The sequence below is a fragment of the Phalangium opilio genome, unplaced genomic scaffold, assembly GCF_054372755.1.
Source record: "Phalangium opilio isolate 3A_F unplaced genomic scaffold, DU_Popi_V2 ptg000056l_1, whole genome shotgun sequence".
NCBI classification, from domain to species: Eukaryota; Metazoa; Arthropoda; class Arachnida; order Opiliones; family Phalangiidae; genus Phalangium; species Phalangium opilio.
This window is the reverse complement of record NW_028324175.1, coordinates 5756796-5776919: the sequence shown is the minus strand read 5'-3', so window position 1 is coordinate 5776919 and position 20124 is coordinate 5756796. Positions and strand designations below refer to the sequence as shown.

Below are 20124 nucleotides of genomic sequence, written 5' to 3'. Positions count from 1 at the left end.
GACTTTGTTTGGGAAACTTAACAACGCTTTGAGCAATGATAAATATGGACTGCAGGTGTGACCATGAAGTGGGCTTTGGTAAACGCGTCCTTAAAATGGCCAGGGAAAAGTCAGGGATTTTCATTATAAAAATTTCGTCTGAACCGAACCCTGTTTGTGTATGAAACCAGAAGTATATAATACTTCGAGAGAAGTGTACCACCACAAAGCGTGGTAAGTGTAACGTCATTCTTCCCAACATCATTTTACATTTGGAGTGTACAAGGTTACTAAACCGAATCACATACGCGATAAATAGTTCCCTCATCATTACTCTATTAGCATTTAAATATTTGGCAAGACGCATATGCGCTTGCGCAAATTCTTTTCCCACGTCAAGACAATCAAGGTTTGTGCTGGGGATCTATTACCAAACAATTATGGAATTCACCCTAGAACGGTGCTATAGAGGCCCATCTGAAGTTTGATGAGCGGGAAAGCAAACAAAATTTCGCCCGGGAAGAATGACTTTACATAACTCAGGTGTTAAGGGGATAAAGAGTGTCATCCTTCTTCTATTATCCCCTTCTGATGAAACCGACTTAAAAATATAAAACGGCGTCTTAGTCTAAAAATCTTTATGACGCGGTTATGAAAGCTAGTGCGTCTTGTAATTCTAATTAGAAAACCAATTGGTGGGGAAGCTACTTTCGTATTGAAACCAAAGCTATGGTTTTAAATACTGCAAACCACCTAGAATAATTTAATGGGATTTTGCCGACAGTTACCTCTGAAGAAATTGACAGCTGTGCGATTAATCCCTACATATTTACACAGTGGAATTTTATAATTCACTAATTAGGCTACCCCTCGTTGCCCAAGTGTGAAAACAGACACTAAACATTAAATTATCCTTGATTACGTTTTGTTTCATAAGACCTTTTTTTTAACATCTTTCGAATTCAATAAAAATATGACTGATTAGAGGTTAATCTTAAAGCTAAACTGTTATGGGTCTAGAATAGGATGTTCTTATCAGCTACGGTTCACCTCTGTCCCAACCAAACCGTGGGAAGAACTGAACCAAAACATGATCAATTTCCGAAACGACATATATACAAACAAAGCGCTTTCTCAACTAAATGTGTATTGGGTTGACTTGCTAACTAACTCGGCTTTGTACAGCGTGTTTTAAGGGATTGGGGCCCACCCGGCAAGAGTGTCCTATCGCGATTCGGGTGTACCTTGTATGAGCAGTTCCCGGAAAAGCAACCGCGATTCCATAAGAACAGCGGCGTTGTTGAGAACTGCTGTTTTGGGTAATAGCAGTTTTTAGCTTGAGGTTTGAGCAATTCTTAACCCTACAATTTACCTTACCTATAAAGCGCAAAAAGATCATAATAGGCTAACCTACCCTAATACTATTCGGTATGCCTAAACCGACCCTAATACTACTGGGGTTTAAATAACCAAATCTGAACTAATCTAACCAAACATACACCACATGAGCGACAATTGTTTTTCACTCCTCGGCTGTACTGCTCTTTTGATTACTTTTGGCTCGTGTGTCTTTGCAGTTTTGCCAACAGCCCGACTGTGGTGAATGTGGAAATTGTAAGCAAATGACTAAATTTGGAGGTTCCGGTAAAAGCAAGCAAGCCTGCTTAAAGCGCAAGTGTGTATTGTTCTACATTATTTATTTTATTTACTACTTTACGGGTAGTGATTTTTAAATTTTGAGCCACGTACGGGTACTTAAAATTCTCACGGGGTCGGGTACTCGGGTTATTTTACGGGTACATGAAAAATTCCCTGTTGGGGTCGGGTACCCGGGTTTTTTACGGGTACGTGAAAAATTCCCTATTGGGGTCGGGTACCCGGATTTTTTACGGGTACGTGAAAAATTCCCTATTGGGGTCGGGTACCCGAGTTTTTTTTTACGAGTACATTAAAAATTCCCTATTGGGGTCGGGTACCCGGCTTTTTTTACGAGTACATTAAAATTCCCCATTGTCGGGTACCCATATTTTTCACGGGTACTAGAAAAATTCCCTATTAGGGTCGGGTACTCGGCTTTTTTACGGGTACTCGAATAATTAGGCCTGTCCAAAGTGACAATTGTTAGATGGTTTTCGGGTAGCAATAATTAGCTCGGGTACTTATGAGGTCAAAATAATATTTGTGGAAAAATACATTAGTAAAAAGTAAAGATTTAAGTTTTTATATCAACTCCGTCTTGGGTACCCGATTGACTGATTGACTTAAGCGTTGTCACGGGGAATGGGCGGGAATATTTAAATAACGAAATGCTTTTGCGTATTAAGTAATTAAATTCCAGTGAAACGGGTACTCGCCCGGGGGGGGGGTTACTTTTTATTTGCTAGTGTCGCAATCTTATCGTGACGTATGAGGTACAATTTACATAAATCATTAGGTGTCCGAACATGACAATAGCGGACGAAGATGAAGTCGAAGATGAATACTGCAATGGAAGTAGTGATACTGAAGAGCAATGTCGCAAATTGCCACCTGCAGTAAGGATTTTGTTGAGAAAGTAATAGGGGATTGTAAAAAAGAAAGAGGTCACGTGAAAGTGTTTTCAGTACTGCCAGATAACTTTAAAAAGAAGGCTGGACATATTTAAAACGTCCTACTACACCCCCTCCCCCGCCCATAATGTTTTTTTTTTTTTGGTGGGACAAGGCCTAACTGAAAACTTTATTTTGTGGATTTGTTCGCTGCAGATAATTAAACGTTTTAATTTAAAACTGAAGGCGAGTTATTCTTTTACTACGTGCAATATGAAGTACGTTTGCATTACATTGATGTTCATTTTTTTATAAATAAAGGTCCAACTAAAGGAGCGTCTGCTCGAAGGTTCAAAGCAGCTGTACCACGTGACGAAACACTTTTTAGTGCCTCCCCCCCATTTTTGTTTCCCCTCCTAATCTTTTTTACAATCCCCTATTGCTGGAGTTTGGATTTGTTTGTGTTGAAGGGTCTGTAAGGAAGGGATCGGAGGGTTTTCGAAATATTGTTTGAAATACGTCACAGACACGTGACTGGGGAAAGGGTTGTTCGAAGAATTGGCGCCGCAATAAGCGTCCAGTCTCATTCTTCCGTCGAGTCTTTGTATCTTGGCGTCACGTCACTCACGTGGTGCCTGTGAATTTTTTCAAATAGTTTTTTCCCATCCTTCCACGCTTGCTTTACAGACCCTTTAAAAATTAATAAAACATTATTTTTAAAATTTTTAGAGCCCCACAAAGAAGAAAAATGTCAAGGAGAAAAAGGTAATTCCTAATTTGTAAATCTTCATATTCTATTGACGTCGAACTATATTTTTATTGCCTAATTATTATAAGCGTAAAGGTACTGTTAAACCCATTGGCAAGCCCAGATTTGTGACGAAATCCAAAAGGAAGTACTATTCGCGGATCAATGTACGAGGAGAAATTGTTAGTATAATTACATTAATTAGGGGAAACCTGGAAAGTTTGTCTTTATTGAAAGAGTAATGAAAGTTTCTCCCCGCATCCTCTCTTAACACTGAAAACTCTAGAGCAATACTTAAAAATGTCTAGAATTGTTTCTACAAAGTAAATGCCTTTAAAAAAATCTCTTGGACTGTTATTTATAGTTAAAATGTTTCTTAATCATTTTGGGGAACAAATACATTGGAAAACTTAATGTAGATAGAGTTTATTTAATTATAAGCAGTTATAATTAAATAAACTCTATCTAATTATAAGCAGTTAAACTGTGCTGTAAACACTTACTTTTTCGGCCTAAAAAGGTCAGGGAAAATCTCAGAAAAAGGTCAGGGAAAACCTGGAAAATTAGTCGGGGAATTTGGTTCTGAAAATTCCGTGGCAACCCTGATTTAGTTATTTACTATTTTACCATCATCTAGACTAAATAATTTCTTTGTCAGATAAATTCCGGTGATTTTGTCCTGGTTGAACCGGACGATTCGAAAGTCGCGTATTTCATCGCAAAATGCGCTTATTTTTACGAGGAAAATGGTAACATCATGTTTCACGCCCATTGGCTGAGGTAAATTTCTCCTAGAAGCGTTCAATTCCGCCACAAATGGTCTTATTATATTTGGTTTGTTTTCAGAAACCGGAGATGCCCACGAGGTCTTCTTGGAATCTCACTGCGAAAATGTCATTGCGCTAGACATTTTCAAAAAATGTGATGTGAGTTTAAGCCGATCTTAACAGAATGTCCTTACAGGGATAGATGTAATTTTAGAAGCGGGAATGGGGAACGTTTAGTATTTACTTCAGTCCGACTCATAGCCCAGTAAAGAGCCCCTACCTTCAACGCGTAACGAAAATGCTTAAACTAATTTTTGATGACGTTGCTGACGGGGACGGCGAAAAATACGTAATTCCTTTTTCAGGGTTCATATAAACCTGGAAAAATCAGGGAAATAAATAGTTGACAAAAATCTCATGGAAATTTAGAAGTTTTAGTAAAATTCAGGGAAATTTGCGTCAAACAGGGGCCAAGTGATAAAGCAAAATGTTCGTGAACATCCCCTCCATAGTATTAACATTACACTATATTTGGAGGCTCATATTTGTGGTTCTACTAGAGATAACGGGGATGTCCTTTTAGTATGCTATAGTCCTATTTGCCCCCCCCCGCCCGTCCTTCGATAGAATTAGCTCCATAGGATACTCCATATACGGGAAAAACCTGGGAAATTCAGGGAATTATATTGTAACCTTCCGTATAGTAATTAAGGGACCTCCTGGGTTTCTACTCCAGGGGTGTAAGGTTACATAGAGGATTAACACCCTGTGTTACCTCTGACCTTTCCCGTACTATATAAGCGTCGACTGCTTATCATTATTAAGTCAGTCTTTCTTCACTACTGACATGGATTAACTAACGCTAGGGATTGTTCACTAACCGTGTTTCCCATGTAGTACTGTCGCCAACTACATGTTCCGAATTATTCCTTGATTCCCCTCTTCATTCCCCCAATTTATTGGACCAAAAAGGATGTAGATAGAGCGCCATCTCTCGGCAAAATAAATCGTTTTGCCCAATCTAGGTAGTATTTCAATTTTGACGTCATAGACCACGTGATATTTGGTCCAATTTTCTTATAACTCCCTGTTAGGGATAGTAACTGCTGCTAGGGGGCGTTTGGAACACGCATGCGTTATCTTTCTGGGGGAACGAAACTATCCCTAGGTTAGTTAATCCATGCTACTGAGATGTAGTAGTTCGCTCGAGCGAAGGGCTTTGCCCTAGTATAGGACTTGATCCCAATTAGTAATTATGTTTAAACTTTAAGTTCTTTACTTTGTAGTAAATGCGAGTCGGCATTTAATTATTATTTAGTTAAATAAAAGTATGATTGAACCTAAGGAACCGGAGTAGTTACTCTTAGTATTAGCCAAGGCTTTTATGGCCACGTGGGGCGAGTTTAGTAATATCGCAAGCGTGCTTACAATATGGGGAAAAACTTGGAAATCTCAGGGAAATTTGTTTTCCAAAAGTTGTTTGAACCCTGTTTTTAGCTCTGTCGCAATGACCCGCCTCTTCTTTCATTCCCCTCCATCCGTGGAAGGCGGTCCGGGACGCGCGCCCAGATTACTCAGTTCTCCATTTCTGCTTCAAAAATTGCATCTATCCCTGGTCCTTAAAATTAAAGGGAGGGGGAAATGGGGTGGCATCTCCTAATTCAACCATTCTAGATTGATAAAATAGGGGCCTGCGCAAACTGTTCTCCTTGAAATTTGCGGGTACTCGCGAGTCCACGGAAAGGCTAGTAACACTACTCGACGAGCCCATTTTTCCCCCTATGCGAGTCTTATTTGTTTCTTTAAACTAGGCCTAGTCTAATTTTTGTCGGGCTAGTCCATTCCTTCTTCGAGAGGGGTCAACTAAAGCAAACTACACGACGTCTTTCAGTACCAGAGGCGAGGGGTCGGACGTTTAGGAAAAAGTGTACGGGATTTCGAAATCCAATTTGATTTCTTCGGATTTCGTTTGATTTCGTCGGATTTCGTTTGATTTCGTCGGATTTCATCGGATTTCGTTCTATTTCATCGGATTTCGTTCTATTTCATCGGATTTCGTTCTATTTCATCGGATTTCGTTCTATTTCATCGGATTTCGTTCGATTTCATCGGATTTCGTTCGATTTCATCGGATTTCGTTCGATTTCATCGGATTTCGTTCGATTTCATCGGATTTCGTTCGATTTCATCGGATTTCGTTCGATTTCATCGGATTTCGTTCGATTTCATCGGATTTCGTTCGATTTCATCGGATTTCGTTCGATTTCATCGGATTTCGTTCGATTTCATCGGATTTCGTTCGATTTCATCGGATTTCGTTCGATTTCATCGGATTTCGTTCGATTTCATCGGATTTCGTTCGATTTCATCGGATTTCGTTTGATTTCAGAATTCGATAAAATCCAATGGATTTCATCGAATTTTGAGATTTTTCTTGTGATTCCGTCGGATTTTGCTATTTTTACCGTGATTTCGACTGATTTTGCGATATTTCCCTTGATTTCGTTGGATTTTGAGGTTTTTAGCGTGATTTCCTCGGATTTTGAAATTTTCCCCGTGATTTCGTCGGATTTTGTGATTTCTTTTGATTTTGGATTTCGTGAATTTTGTAATGGATTTCACGATTTCTTCACTGATTTTGCTTCTGATTTCGTGATTTCTATGTTGATTTCGTGATTTCTTCGTAGATTTTGTGATTTATTTACTGATTTTATGATTTCTTTACTGATTTTGCGATTTCTTCACTTCATTTCGGATTTTTTATTTGATTTCGAAATCAGCATTGATTTCGGATTTCTTAAGTTGGATTTCACGGGTAGCGTACGGGATTTCATGAATGACCGACCCCTCGACCAGAGGCCACTCGATCACGCTTTAGTTGACACGCGCGTTGTCACTTGTCAGTGCAGGCGCTGTTACACTAAGTTTGCAAAGGCTAAGATAAAGCTTCTATCGTCACGCGCAGTACGCGTTCTATTCCACATTCGTACTTTAACTAAACCTAGAACCAAAAGCGGATAGAATAACAGAAAGTCTGGCTCTCACAGTAGTTTCAGCCTTTTACAACGGTTTCCACCTAAGTCGAGAAGCGTCTTACCACACACTTACCCCCTTAGAGAAGGTAGCCAATCACGAAGCAGTTTGTTTACGTAATGGGGCGTATTAAATCTATCGAAAATAGACCCGGGCGACACTAGCGCGTCTACCGGGAATCTTTGAAATAAAAAAAAGCTTTCTGCTTATTTCTAAAAAAAAAAAAAAAAAAAAACTACTTGGAAAATGGCGGTCTCCGTGTCGTGCTAGAGTGCTAGTTCATTTTAACCTATTAATTTTTCGCTCTTGGTAAATTGGTTTTAACAATGCCGCGTAAAAGATCACAACAACAACAAGATTTGATGCCAAAAAACAAAACCACTCAATATAATGCCTATGCAAAGGTTCAGCACACTGTTGGTATTCAAACTAGCCTTGGGCAAACATCGACGTCATTGGAAAGTTTAAAACCGTTAAATTTAACGAAGGAAGTTCAAACAGATTTGGAAACGGTTTTAGATAACGGGTCACGTAATGTTACTGTGGAAACTCAAACGGAAATATTTGGATTCATAATTCCAGCGTGGAAATGGGATGAAATTAACTCTTTTGCTAAGTTAAATGCCCAAAAACGGAAACGCGAAGATGGGGATATGGATTTAAATTCCAAGAAACGTAAACTATGTATTTGCGATAGTGAAACCCATACCTTGGCTTCAGATTTTAATCAGAGCGATAATAAACCCGAAGAGGAACTATCAGAGACATCAGTTGCAAATTTAATCGTTAAAGACACTTTAGTAGCTCGACCATTTAATACTCCATCATCACCGTTGATAAAGCTGCTTCCTCACCTTGAAACTTCAAATCTAGGTAAGCTTTTTTTCTTGTTTACCTTTGCAGAATTAAGGGTTGCCTATACCAAAGCTATACCCATATTTTGTTTATATTTTAGGATCACTTTCCATAAAACATTTGACAAATCAAAATGGTCTTTTGGAACAACTAGAAATTTCTAAAAATAATGGATTAATTGGTGTTTCTTCTTATTATGATACACCAATCAGGATGTTATTTGATTCAACGGGAAAAGGGACAATTTTGACTCTTTTTGAATCTGCTGAAGAATTTGAATATTTTGATTTTGCCACTGCAACATTGAAAACGGATATTATTTCTGTTAAATTGAACCTTTTAAATGAAAACAAGGTGTTCTGCTCAGGAATATCTAAAGTTAGTAAATACCAATTTATTATTAATATTAAAATAACGTATCTAAATTATAATGCTTAAATCTTTTATATCAGAATGAATGTGAAGGGCTGGAAACTACAAAGAATCTTGTCAAATTTACTGCCCCTTTCGAACGTTATCAATCCAAGGAATGTTTCGTATGGTTTGTACCTCCAGTTAATGCCAGTAAAGATAAAATTCAGAACAAGCTTTATCAATGTCGCAAATGTCGAGCTCTGAACTGGTAATTTTTCAAAATTAACCTACAAATTCAAGAAGTAATTAATGTATCCAAATTTAAAAGGTATCTGACTCATGCCCAAAAGAAAAAGGCGTCATTAACTCCAACGAGGAAGCAAAAGAGACAGTTACATAATTCCTCATGTAGAATCGGTGTTTTAACACCAAAATCAAGGCGCAACAGACTTCGTCAAAATAAAAGCAATCGATCATTTCTAAACAGAAAGATAAGACAACTAGAAGAAAAGATCAAAGAAACAAGCCTGCAACTAAGTGAAGACCAAGATAAGAAAATGCGAGAAGTTGTTCAAGAGATTAACCTAAAAGATCGAGAAGAATTAGAGAAAATATTTGATAGCGTATCTAAGAAAAGTGTTAAGTCGGGCATTAAGAAAAGCGTGGGAGATGAACAGTAAACCTTGTTTGCACAATGATTTTCTAAAGGATCAAGACAAATGTGTTAATGGCTCTAACGGCAACAGATGGTCAGCCTTAACATATAGAATTGCACTAAGTGTTTATTCGAGATCACCTGCAGCTTATGACGCACTTTCTGCCTTTGACGTGTTAAAGTTACCAAGTGTACACACTTTACAAGCAAAGCTACGTGAAATCCCAAGTAAACCTGGAATTGACCTAGAACATCTCAAAACGGAATCAGACAGATTTGATCAGTTTATTAAAGATAACCCACAACTACAAAATCCTGTGAAAGAAGGAGCGTTAATTTTTGATGAAGTCAAAATAATTGGAAAGATGATGTGGAATTCGCGGAATGGCGAGTTTGTTGGATGCCAAATGAACCCTACCGAATTTGCTTCCCTGGAAGACTTGTATAAGTATAAAACAGCTTCAGAAATCCTTGAAGCAGAGTACGTACTCCAGTATTTGTGGCGATGTACCAGTACCAAGTTTGATATCATTGGGCCTTACTTTATGTTTGCTAAACCCACATCTCACGCAGCAATTACAAGTTCGATGCTGAGGACTGTATTTGCGTTTCATAGTGTCGGTCTAGAAGTTGGTGCTCTCGTCTGTGATGGAGGAAGTTGCAACATGACTGCAATGAGACAAAGTCTTGGCAAAACAAAGTCAACTTCCCATTCCCTTAAACAAGATGGGTCTCTGGATTTTAGATTTGAAACAAGATTTCGCAATCCCTACGTTAAAGGGGCCTGGATCTACTGGATAGTTTGCCCTAGCCATCAGCTCAAGAACATGATAAATGCCCTAGAACATTCACAGGATAAAGGTACAAGGGATTTTACTATTGGTGGGATTCGCTTTGGATGGTTACAAATTAAAGATGTAAAAAAGAGGGAAGATGACAGAAGAGATTCGGATGAGATGGTCCAAGTTAAGGGTCTGCTGAAATCTCACATTGATCGAGACTCTTGGACTAAATTAAATGTCACTCCAGCACGAATCATGCAACAAAATCCTCTTCTAGGAGAACTCTTTAACTATGCCAACCCATTGTATGAAAAGCAACCAATAGATGCACCGTCTGTCATGGCTTGTTACGATTATTTGAAGGCATGTCAACATATTTTTGAAGAGGGTCTACTATCCAAAAGGCCTGTAAGTGGAGATGATTCTGATCCAATCAAGTCAATGTTAAAAGGCTTAAAATACTTCGAAACTTGGGCTTCAGAAAAAATATTGGCAAATGAGAAAATGACAAACAACCGACACTTTTTAGCATGGCAGACATGGGAGCTCCTTAGGGTTTCCATTTATGGTTTCATTGACTATGTTAAAGACTTTACAACTAGACATCCAACAAGGTATATCTACCCTGTGAGAATAAATGGATCTGCGGTCGAAACATTATTCAGTCAAATGAAATATATCGCAGCTTCGAAACTTACTGGCTTAAATGTTCATAGCAGCAGACGCGCAATAATGGTAAAAAATGTTACGAAAAGTTCCCAAAATGCTGAATCATCCTATCGTAAAGTGGGATTAGACCTCCTAGATAAAATAAAACCTTGTAATACAAAGCAATAAAATTAAGCGTAACAGTTTAAATAACGATTGGTTTTTAATCGCAAACACATTATCTGAGACATAGATAATAATCTAAGAACTTTGGCCTAACACGTTAATTGCGTGCACTTCATGAGCTATCACAATTGCTAATTGTTTTAAAATTTAAAACAAAAAAGGTATCACATCTTTCAATTACATAAAGGTAAAAATAGTTATCACTGTTTTTAAGTGTATTTAAAATAATCCAAGTTCTTAAGCTTTAGGAACTAGTTATCACATTTTCTAATGGTAATTAAAATAACAAAACAAAAATATCTAAGTGAAATTAAAATAATAACCAAAGTTTTCTAGTTAACTAAAAAGTTATCACAGTTTTTAAGAGTAATTAAAATCGTCAAAAATTCTTCTTTTAATTATTCTTCCCCGTCTCGATACTTGTGACGTACATGGTTGGGGGCTTGTATTGTCAACGCTGCAAATGTTTGGACCACTTTCAGCCTGGATGTCTTTCTTAACTGCTGTGGCTAATACCTTTGACTTCTTACTCAAGGGAGGTATTGGAGTAATTCCTTTCAACATGGTGGTTGGGCCTTTCTTTTTTCTTCGATTTTCTTTGGTGGTTGTGCCGTTGTTTGTATTTGATTTTCTCTTTTGTGCGTGTGATTTATTTTGAATTGTCTTTCTTCCTCTTTTTCCTTTTTGTCCATATAAAACACACCTTAAAGTTTGGCCCCCTACACCTCTATTACCTTTCCTCTCATTTCTTTTCCTAATTTGCCCTCTAATCAAATCAGCAAGTTTACCATGCACGAATTTTCTCTCAAAAATGAGGCGATATGCTTCAAGTTCTTCACTTGTGAATCCCTCTTGTTTAATTCGAGGTATTTTCTCCACAATACCATGAAATATACCTTTTAAAGTCGGATCGTTTTTGACGACTGCCACAGTTTCTTCTACAGTAATTTAATTTAACGTAAATTAAAATAACATGAATGTTTGAAATTAAAATATGTAATACTTACTAATGGATTTGTGAGGATTAATTCCGTACGACCATCTTCTAAATTCATCAACAACCAGCTTTACAATTTTATTGACATATGGAATTATTGTCGCATCAGCAACAAACAAACCTCCCTGGTTTATTTCATCAAGGGCCGGTGGAATATCTGTTTTTAACAGATCGCAATTACGTAGAGAAAGGCTAATTTTGTAGTTCACGTGTGCTTTGTCTCTTTGCTTCTGGGTGAGAGGTTTCTTTCCTTTCTTTATTTTTTGAAAAACTTGCATTCCACGCTTATTAACGCCCCAGATTTCTCCCATGGCTCCTCCAACTAGTCTATTCATTGTATAAAGTCGGTCTGTTTTTAAATGACGCAATTTGTACTTAACGCTATCAGCCTTGGAAATATTTAATGGATAATCGTGTTGGCGTCTTTCAGACACTTTTTCCAATTCATTTGCTACAATTTCCCCCTCTCGAAGAGCTTCGGCCTTACAGTCCAAAAGCGTCCAAGCAATCCAATGTATCACATTTGACAGTTCAGATTCAAAAATAGCGTTACAAACAATAACAGGACGTGGAGCACCTTCGGCCAACACCAAATTATAAACCCAGTTGTTCCAGGAAAATAAAAACTGCGAATAACCCGCCACATCATCTTCGTGCTTTGACTTGAGAAGATTATATTGTGCTTCCATATCTTCTATAATTTCTTCTAAACTCCCATTCCTATGCAAATACTCCAAGGCCCCTTTCCTTTTTCCTGACACGTCCAATTTAAAGAAATGATCCTTTTCATATTTGTCCAGTATCACATTCATTATAACTTTGCTATCCGTATTTTCCATTATTATTGATGATTAACTTGACTAGACCATGAGCTTCTTACTTGACTTATGACAGAATGTTTCGTTGATAATGATAACCTTTAAAAAACTTAAAAAGTGAGAAACATCACCTAAGCCTTGGTCATCAAGAGCAACAAGTGCACCCTAGCATAATGTTATTTGTCAATAAACACGTCTGCGTTAACTAACTTGACTAGAGAATTAATACTGAGGTCGTTACGACCAAATGTTTTCATAAAAACAGTTTAAAACATATTTAAAATTAAAAACTTACTTAGCTGGTTCGACAGGCTCGTAACAATTCCACCATTCCACGCGCAGCAGCAAACACACACCACTCAAAATTCTGAAGACCATATAGTCAAGTAGATTGGCAAGACTAAAGGAACTATTTTCTCCAACCAGATCACGCATGTACCTAGAGTCAATCGCCGTTTGTAACTCGGGGCTAAAAGGGGGTCGCACTAAAAATAGAACTATGGGGGCTTCTAATTTTACGTGGAGCTGCTCAGAGGTTGAGAGCCAGACTTTCTGTTATTCTATCCGCTTTTGCTACTCGCAATTTGAGTTCGGACTCTCACACCTCTAATAAAATAGCATCAGAATCATTGACATGTGCGGGTAGTGATTTTGTATGTCGGGTCGGGTACGGGTAGTTGAAAAACTTTAAATCGGGTCGGGTACCCGGATTTCTAACGGGTACTCGAATAATTAGGCCTAACAAAACTACCATTATTCGGGTGGTTTTCGGGTAGCAAAAATTCTTCCTTGAATTTCTGTCTGGCTGTATCACTTTGTTCTTCTCTAAACTCGTGGCTTTGTTCAGTTCCATTTTTAAGAAGAAAGAAAGTCGGGCGTCTAGCGCCCTCATTGGTGGTTTAAGGCACACCTTACCCGGTACCCCTACGCCCGAGTGCCAACCAATACCCGATTGTCCTAAGCCTTGTCAAGGGTATTGAGCGAAAATTATAATATTTGAATAGTTTCGGGTATTAAGAAATTAAGTTTTCGGGTACCCGACCGGGTAATTGTTGGGCATCAGGCCTACCAAATACTGTCCTTTATTTCCTAGATAGGACCGGCTTTAAGTAACCCAAAGAGTCGCGAATTCTTGTCTTGTCTCTTTAATTCGATTTAAAACTGGCTTGTCGTTCCCTTTTTAAGATTTGAACAGTTTTAAAACCATCAATATGGGAGAACTGAGCGTAGTAAGCTAGTTTTAAAATTTGAAACCTAGCGCCATTTTCGGAGGTGCATTGCTGCCAGACACATTTCCCTAGTATTTTTTGGATTGATTGTCGTCGGCTGCTATTCATTCCGTATTTGGACACAGAACATCCTTAAAGGTTAATTTTTGTTTACGGAAACTTTAATTGGCCTTAATTCAATACCATTTAATTAAGTTGGAAACCTCAATTTCTAAACGTGGAACAAAATATAGTAAAAAATTAAAGAATAAGGCTAGGACGCTGCCATTTTATAATTGTGCCCTGCAGTTCTCTCAATTATAAAGCAGACGATAATCAGTTACCAAAACCACGGCCCACCCGCTCACAGGGCCGGAAATAAGAAAAATTTCTTATAGGACATATGTCCAGTGACCCCCTATTTGACTGGAAAATTTATAGGACATGGTCCACTGGAGTGTGCAAAATATTGTCGCACCTGCATAGTCAAGCTATCAAAACTTCACAAAATTTATTGGTCAAACTGTCCAGTTACCCCCTTATTTTTTTAAAAAATTATGGGACATTTCAAAATTTTATTGGACATTGTCCAGTGTCCTGTGCTTATTTCCGGCCCTGCCCGCTCACGGAGGTGATCTAGTTAGGTACAGGCTTGGAAATAAGGTTTATTTCTGAACTAGTCCCCCGGACCAGTGACCCCTGATGTCTTAAATATGAAACTGGTCCCGGGACCAGTGACCCTTCCCCTATTTATTTTTCTACTGGTCCCAGGACTTGTGGTCGTTCTCTCTTCTAAAAAAATCTCTCTCGCCTTAGGGTTGTATACACGACTGGACTCCTGGAGTTGAAATTTATGTTAAAATGAAAATAATTAAAGAGGTCCCCATATCAATTTTTAATAAAAGTAGGAATTAATAAACTAGTCATTGGGACCAGCGACCCTCACGTTTTGAATAAAAAAAGTGGTCCAAGCTATTAATAAACTGGTTTTTGACCTGTAAACCTGTCTTATTTCCTAGCCTGGTTAGGTGACGTACTCGTGTATGGACTGCGGTGAATCGAGTGGGGATGATGTTCCCTTGCTTCAGTGTGAGGACTGCCGCCACTGGTGGCATCGCGACTGCCTTGGCATAGATGGCGCGTTCTATGACTTTATAAGCGCTTCACCCCAGCTCCGCTGGTTTTGTTCGCAATGCAATGTCTATGTTGAGGTGAAACTGGCCGAGTCCATGGACATACAAAAAATTAAGGATCGCCTTGCCAAGCTTGAACTGTTGCCTGCTGCTGCGGTTCCTTCTACGGGGCCTGTAGTGCCCGCACTTGCTAACCTGCCGGAACGATTGAGTGCCACTCAGTCTGAGCTCCGGGCATTGCGAGATACCGTGAAGGGTCATGAACTAGAGACCAAGACCTTGTTTGATGACCACGCTCGGCGCCTGGTGGCTCTTGAAAAGTCGGTCCTGGACATCCCCGTCCTCCGGGAGGAACTCACGCATCGCTTTGGTGAAGTTGATAAACGTTTTGATGAACAATCCGAACGTCAAAAACGTATCCATAATGTTATTGTGCACAATGTCGGGGAATCCTGCTCCGAGGACCCTACTGTTCGGCGCTCTGATGATGTTGCTGCTATTTCTTCGCTCATTACAGACGTTTTGGGTCTACAGGCCCCCCGTCTCTTCCAAGTGATACGCTTGGGGCGTCCCGCTGAGGGCCGTACGCGACCCCTGCGTTTCACGGTCTCTACCCTAGAGGTGAAGCTTGACCTTCTGGAGGCGGCTAAGAAGCTTCGGACTGCTGCTCTCCCGGTGGGTCACAAATTTCATCGCGTCCGCCTGACTCCCGATCGTACTGTTCTTGAGCGCGATGCCCTCAAGAAGACCCTTCGCCCTCGTATCCCTGCTACGCCTCGCTCTCTTGACGATTCGGCCAAGCCAGATGTCTCTGCCGTGCCTGCATCGGAGGGTTGACCCCCCTCGCCCGTCATTCTCGCCAGCCCGTCTGCCCTAAACCCTTACGCCACACCGTTCGTCCCTGCCTCGTCTGCCTTTATGGATACCTCTCTTATAAATCGGCTTGCTCCGGTTGCAAATGACATTTCTAAACGCGCCGATGTCGGTGTTCTCCGCACCCTTGTACATTGTTCTCCTTGTGAGGAACTGAAAATTCTAAGTACAAACGCGGAATCGTTGTTAAGTAAAATTCTCGAGTTACGGAGTCTCGTCTGGGTCGAGTTGCCCCATGTGATTGCTGTCTCCGAGTCTTGGCTCAAAGACGGGATGGACGATGCTTTATACCACATTGCTGGCTATGACTCTTTTCGCTCTGACTGTGATGTTACCGTCAGAGGTGGATGTGTTTTGTACTGTAAAACCCCTCTTGCCGCGTCCCTCAACCGTTCCCTTACATCGCCTAATGTTTTGGCCTGTCAGTTTAAAGTTGGCGACACACTGTTTATTGTCATATGTGTTTATCGCAGTCCTTCTGCGTCCTTGGACTTCTTGAAGATCTTACTAGCGACGATTGAGAGGGCTGCCCGGTTGGCGGACCGCCTGCTTATTTTGGGGGACTTTAACTCGCCATCGATTCATTGGCCTACCTGCACGACTTCGTTGGGTGTACGATCCGTGGAGTCTCGTCTGCTCACGGTTGTCACTGGCTGCCGTTTACGGCAACACGTCAGTCTCCTCACTCGCAGCCGTGGCGAGCATGTGCCGTCACTTCTGGATTTAGTCCTTACATTTGACTGGGATGTGGTGCATGGGCTTACCCATTTACCCTCTTTGGGTAAGGCGGACCATGATGTCCTAACCTTTTTGTTCCCAATCGACAGTGCTTTGCCGGCTCCATGCCCTCCCCCTGACCGTTTCGCGTATGGTCGCGGTGACTACGAGCTTTTTCGGGCCGCTCTACTTACCAAGGACTGGGATCGTGTGCGCCTGGCTCCCACCGTAAATGACATGGTTGAGCTCTTCGTGGCTCATGTTCTTGCTGCTCGGGCGGATAGTGTTCCGCTCATTGTTGGTCGGGTGCCCACACGCTCTGGCCTTTGTCGTGAGCCTTGGTGGTCCGCCGGTACAGAGAAGTTAATTTGGGCAAAGCGCGTTGCCTTCCGGCGCTACCGTTCATCACCGACTACGGCACATCGTCATGTGTTTGCACGCGCGCGTAATGATCTTACGCGTCATATACGTTCCGCTAAGTTCCGGTATGAATCTCGACTAGTCGCTGAGATTCCCGTCAATCCCAAGGCTCTTTACTCCCACGTCTCGCGTTCGCTGAACCCCAGAGCTCATTTGTCGGTTGTCAACGACCCTGCTGGCGTTACGCTTCGGGACCCCGCTGACATTGTTGAGGCCCTCAACATTTATTTTCAGTCGGTCTTTAATCCGGAACCCCACGAGGAGGCGGTTTATCTTGGGGACTTTATGTCCCGCGTCGCTTCTGAAGAGACCGCGCTCCAAGTCGAAATGGAGCCCTCAGATTTGGGTTTGTCCTATGTGGAAGTTCGCCGCTACTTACGCCGTTTGCGGCTCGACAAATCTCCTGGCCCGGATGATCTTCATCCACGGCTCTTGCGCGAGGGTGCCACGATTTTGGCTGCGCCCCTGTTGGCCATATTTCACCGGTCAATTTTGTCGGGTGTCGTTCCTGCTATTTGGAGGAGGGCAAACATTACGGCTATCAAGAAGTCACCCTCTTCCTGCTCGGTCGCGAATTTTCGGGGCATTAGCTTGACCTGTTTACCGTGTAAACAATTGGAGCTCTATGTCCGGGCTGCTCTTGTCTCCTTCCTAACAGCCCGGGATTTCTTTACGCCTGACCAACACGGTTTTCTGATGAAACGGTCGTGTTTCACAAACTTGTTGAGCACCCTTGAGAACGCCTCCCGTTGCCTCGATTCGGGAGCCTCGGTCGACTTAATCTACCTTGATTTGCGCAAAGCTTTTGACACGGTCCCGCATTCGTTGTTACTTCGGAAACTAGAATGGCTTGGCGTGCCCTTCACGCTTGTGACCTGGATTGCGGCCTTTCTCCGCCATCGGCTTCAGCGCGTGGCTCTTCGGGGTGTTTACTCCTCGTGGTGTGAAGTGGCCAGTGGTGTGCCTCAGGGTTCGGTACTGGGGCCCACGCTCTTTATTGTTTACATCAACGACCTCCCGCGTGCTATCCGACACTCGTTTGTGAGCCTGTTTGCGGACGATTCCAAGGTTGGACGCGGCATTCGCACGACCGCTGCCTCTCTCGCACTGCAGCGGGACGTGGATGCTCTCGAGGTGTGGGCCAGCTCGAACGGCATGAGTTTCAACCCCACCAAATCCGTGGTCCTGCATTGCGGAAAAAATAACCCTCGCTTTCAGTACCGTTTGGCGGGTAGGCCAATTGCGGCTCAGTCTGTTGTGAGGGACCTCGGGGTTATGTTGGCTGGTGGTATGCTGGGGGATACCCATAGTAGGGTAGCGGCGGCCCGTGGCTCCCGTGCTCTTTACATTTTAAAACGCTCCTTTTCGCATTTTAGCGTCAGGTCATTCGGCGTCCTATATAAAACTTACATCCGTCCTCATCTTGACTACTGTTCAAGCATATGGTCTCCCCACCTCGTCAGGGACATTGAGAATGTTGAACGGGTCCAGCGCAGGGCCACAAAACTTGTTTCTGGCCTACGAACTTTGCCCTATCCGGAGCGCCTCAGACGGCTGGGCCTTATGTCCCTGGCTGATAGGCGGCTGCGTCAGGATTTGGTGGAAACCTTCAAATTGGTCCATGGCCACTACGACGTGGATGCCACCGCGTTCTTTACCGTTCGCTGGACTGGGAGGAGAGCGCCCACTCTTTCCAAGTTCCGCTGTACGTCCCTACCTCGGCGTGTCTTTTTCACGCAACGGGTAATTAACTCGTGGAATGGTCTCCCTAGTGAGGTGAAGCGGAACTCGTCCGTACATGCGTTCAAGGCCCGGTTGGACAAATTCGTCCACTGAGTCGCGTCATTGTATTTTTTTGTGTTTTGGTTTTTTATTTATTTTTCACTCTGTTCTGTTGTTTGACACTTGTTTTGTTTTTTAATTTATTTGTTTTTTTTTTATTATTATTATTATTTCTTTTGTTCACCTCATTGTTCCGTTCTTATGTATTTATTATTTTTATTACTTTTTTTTTCAATTTGTTTGTAACTGAGTCGGGCCACAATAAGCCTCTGGCTTTCTTTTTACCCGTCAATAAACATTATTATATTCGAAAAAAATCCCTCTCTCCGTAAATGGCGGCCGATCACGTGATTTTATTTTTCCCGCAAAAAACGCCGCGAGATTCTTGAGAACTATGCGGCGCTCAAATGGACCAATACTATACTCTAAAGACTTTTAGAAACTAAACAAGATGGCCTCGGCCACATTACAGTTTTGCGCGGACAAATTGGTAACACCAAAAACTGGGGCGCCCAGCCGCAAGGGGACAGAACAATAGTTTTCCAGCTCTAAAGAGCGCAAAACTAAAAATGGGACTCTCGCACCAATAGAACTCTTTTTTTAAATTCTATTCAATAATATGCCTCTTTTTTTAATTGTTTTGCTTTTCATGTCTGGTTAAATACACTAATGCCTTATTGATCACGGTTTCTAGATTGACACAGTGGGATGTCGTCCCACGCCAGGATGGTATAAGGAAGGTGGAGAAAAATACACTATGTGTAAATTTGATTCCATCGAAGATTGGGAATCCTTCTTTTTGCAAAAAAGGTAAAACCTTTTTGAGTAAAATTGTGTCTTTCTTATTACAATCAGTTACTTGGGGGCGGGGCCCAGAGCCTTGCACTGGCCCCGCTTTCCAAATTCGGAAATTTTATCGGGTTGAGCTTTTCAAATTTTGGAAATTAAGGGGCCGGGCCAACTTTCATTTATGTATATATCTATATAAATCAAAGTCCTGACTGACTGACTGACTGATAATCAACGCCCGTCGCCCAGCCCAAACCGCTTGCCCTAGAAGGCTGAAAATTTGCAGGAACGTTACTCATAAGTTGTAGGCGCGTGCTAAGAATGATTTTTCCAATCCGCCGCCATCTTAATAAATGGCGCCCAGAAATGTAAAAGATCTTCTCTATGCAACAAAGCCCGCGCGTTTCAACCGATTCCGCAAATATTTAGTACACTGGTTTCCTTTAACCTATAGATGGGCTGAATGGTCCTTCGGGCTCGATTTGTTGCCATCTTTTTCACGGAGGCCAGAAATTTAAAAACCTTTCTTTATGGAATAATGTCCGCATGAAAAGTAATATAAAATGGCCCGACGGGCTGACGGGCAACGCTGAATGCCTTCACTCCTAGGGTGCTATATTAGTCATCAGTAAAATATACCCATTCTTTATATAATTTTGGTGAAATTCTTATTACACTCGAGCGACGCCGCGGGTAACAGCTAGTTTATACAATAAAAAAATTCGGGCCAGGCCGGACTAGGACCTCCTTTAATTCAAATGAAAGATAATTTAAATGAATATAAGCTTTTAAGAACAAATGTGACGGACTGTTATTAATAACACACGACCAACTGCACTACATGCAACGGGC

General features: G+C 41.3%; 4 protein-coding genes across 6 annotated transcripts in view; 3 read left to right on the top strand and 1 right to left on the bottom strand.

The window, feature by feature from the left end:
* The window catches only part of LOC149668197 (DNA (cytosine-5)-methyltransferase 1.S-like), a 177101-nt gene that overhangs the window by 80299 nt on the left and 76678 nt on the right, over window positions 1–20124 (top strand). Inside the window, exons 11-12 of the mRNA XM_089841250.1 lie at window positions 4122–4181; window positions 19178–19293. Coding sequence (XP_089697376.1) covers window positions 4122–4181; window positions 19178–19293 — 176 coding nt within the window. The remainder of the gene's footprint in view (window positions 1–4121; window positions 4182–19177; window positions 19294–20124) is intronic.
* LOC149668206 (DNA (cytosine-5)-methyltransferase 1-like) lies at window positions 436–4039 on the top strand. Its single transcript, XM_089840893.1, has 5 exons — window positions 436–1654; window positions 2414–2513; window positions 3237–3272; window positions 3345–3437; window positions 3914–4039. The coding sequence occupies exons 1-5, from the start codon at window positions 1602–1604 to the stop codon at window positions 4037–4039; spliced, it is 408 nt and encodes a 135-aa protein (XP_089697019.1). The 5' UTR covers window positions 436–1601.
* Window positions 6266–9072, top strand: LOC149668205 (uncharacterized). Its single transcript, XM_089841068.1, has 4 exons — window positions 6266–7928; window positions 8011–8288; window positions 8363–8532; window positions 8593–9072. Exons 1-4 carry the CDS (start codon window positions 7382–7384, stop codon window positions 8942–8944), a joined length of 1347 nt encoding a protein of 448 aa, XP_089697194.1. The 5' UTR covers window positions 6266–7381; the 3' UTR covers window positions 8945–9072.
* On the bottom strand, window positions 10554–13936 carry LOC149668204 (uncharacterized). Of its 3 annotated transcripts, XM_089841067.1 has the most exons (4): window positions 12646–12659; window positions 12413–12449; window positions 11543–12354; window positions 10554–11473 (listed from the first exon to the last, which is right to left on the bottom strand). In XM_089841067.1, the coding sequence occupies exons 3-4, from the start codon at window positions 12342–12344 to the stop codon at window positions 10896–10898; spliced, it is 1380 nt and encodes a 459-aa protein (XP_089697193.1). In that variant the 5' UTR covers window positions 12345–12354; window positions 12413–12449; window positions 12646–12659; the 3' UTR covers window positions 10554–10895. The 3 variants fall into 3 exon arrangements, with proteins under 3 accessions (XP_089697193.1, XP_089697192.1, XP_089697191.1); XM_089841066.1 differs by having other exon boundaries at window positions 12413–13936; XM_089841065.1 differs by having other exon boundaries at window positions 11543–12449; window positions 12646–13935.

What these genes read in the sequence shown, in the direction of transcription:
- LOC149668206 (XM_089840893.1), top strand. Translation starts at nt 1,602, where the DNA reads ATGACTAAATTTGGAGGTTCCGGTAAAAGCAAGCAAGCCTGCTTAAAG. An exon ending in CAAGCCTGCTTAAAGCGCAA is followed by an intron (nt 1,655 to 2,413) that starts GTGTGTATTGTT and finishes ATAAATCATTAG; the next exon opens with GTGTCCGAACATGACAATAG. An exon ending in TCAATGTACGAGGAGAAATT is followed by an intron (nt 3,438 to 3,913) that starts GTTAGTATAATT and finishes TTTCTTTGTCAG; the next exon opens with ATAAATTCCGGTGATTTTGT.
- LOC149668205 (XM_089841068.1), top strand. Translation starts at nt 7,382, where the DNA reads ATGCCGCGTAAAAGATCACAACAACAACAAGATTTGATGCCAAAAAAC. An exon ending in TCTGCTCAGGAATATCTAAA is followed by an intron (nt 8,289 to 8,362) that starts GTTAGTAAATAC and finishes CTTTTATATCAG; the next exon opens with AATGAATGTGAAGGGCTGGA. An exon ending in AAATGTCGAGCTCTGAACTG is followed by an intron (nt 8,533 to 8,592) that starts GTAATTTTTCAA and finishes CAAATTTAAAAG; the next exon opens with GTATCTGACTCATGCCCAAA.
- LOC149668204 (XM_089841065.1), bottom strand. Translation starts at nt 12,371, where the DNA reads ATGGAAAATACGGATAGCAAAGTTATAATGAATGTGATACTGGACAAA. An exon ending in TAATCCTCACAAATCCATTA is followed by an intron (nt 11,474 to 11,542) that starts GTAAGTATTACA and finishes AAATTACTGTAG; the next exon opens with AAGAAACTGTGGCAGTCGTC.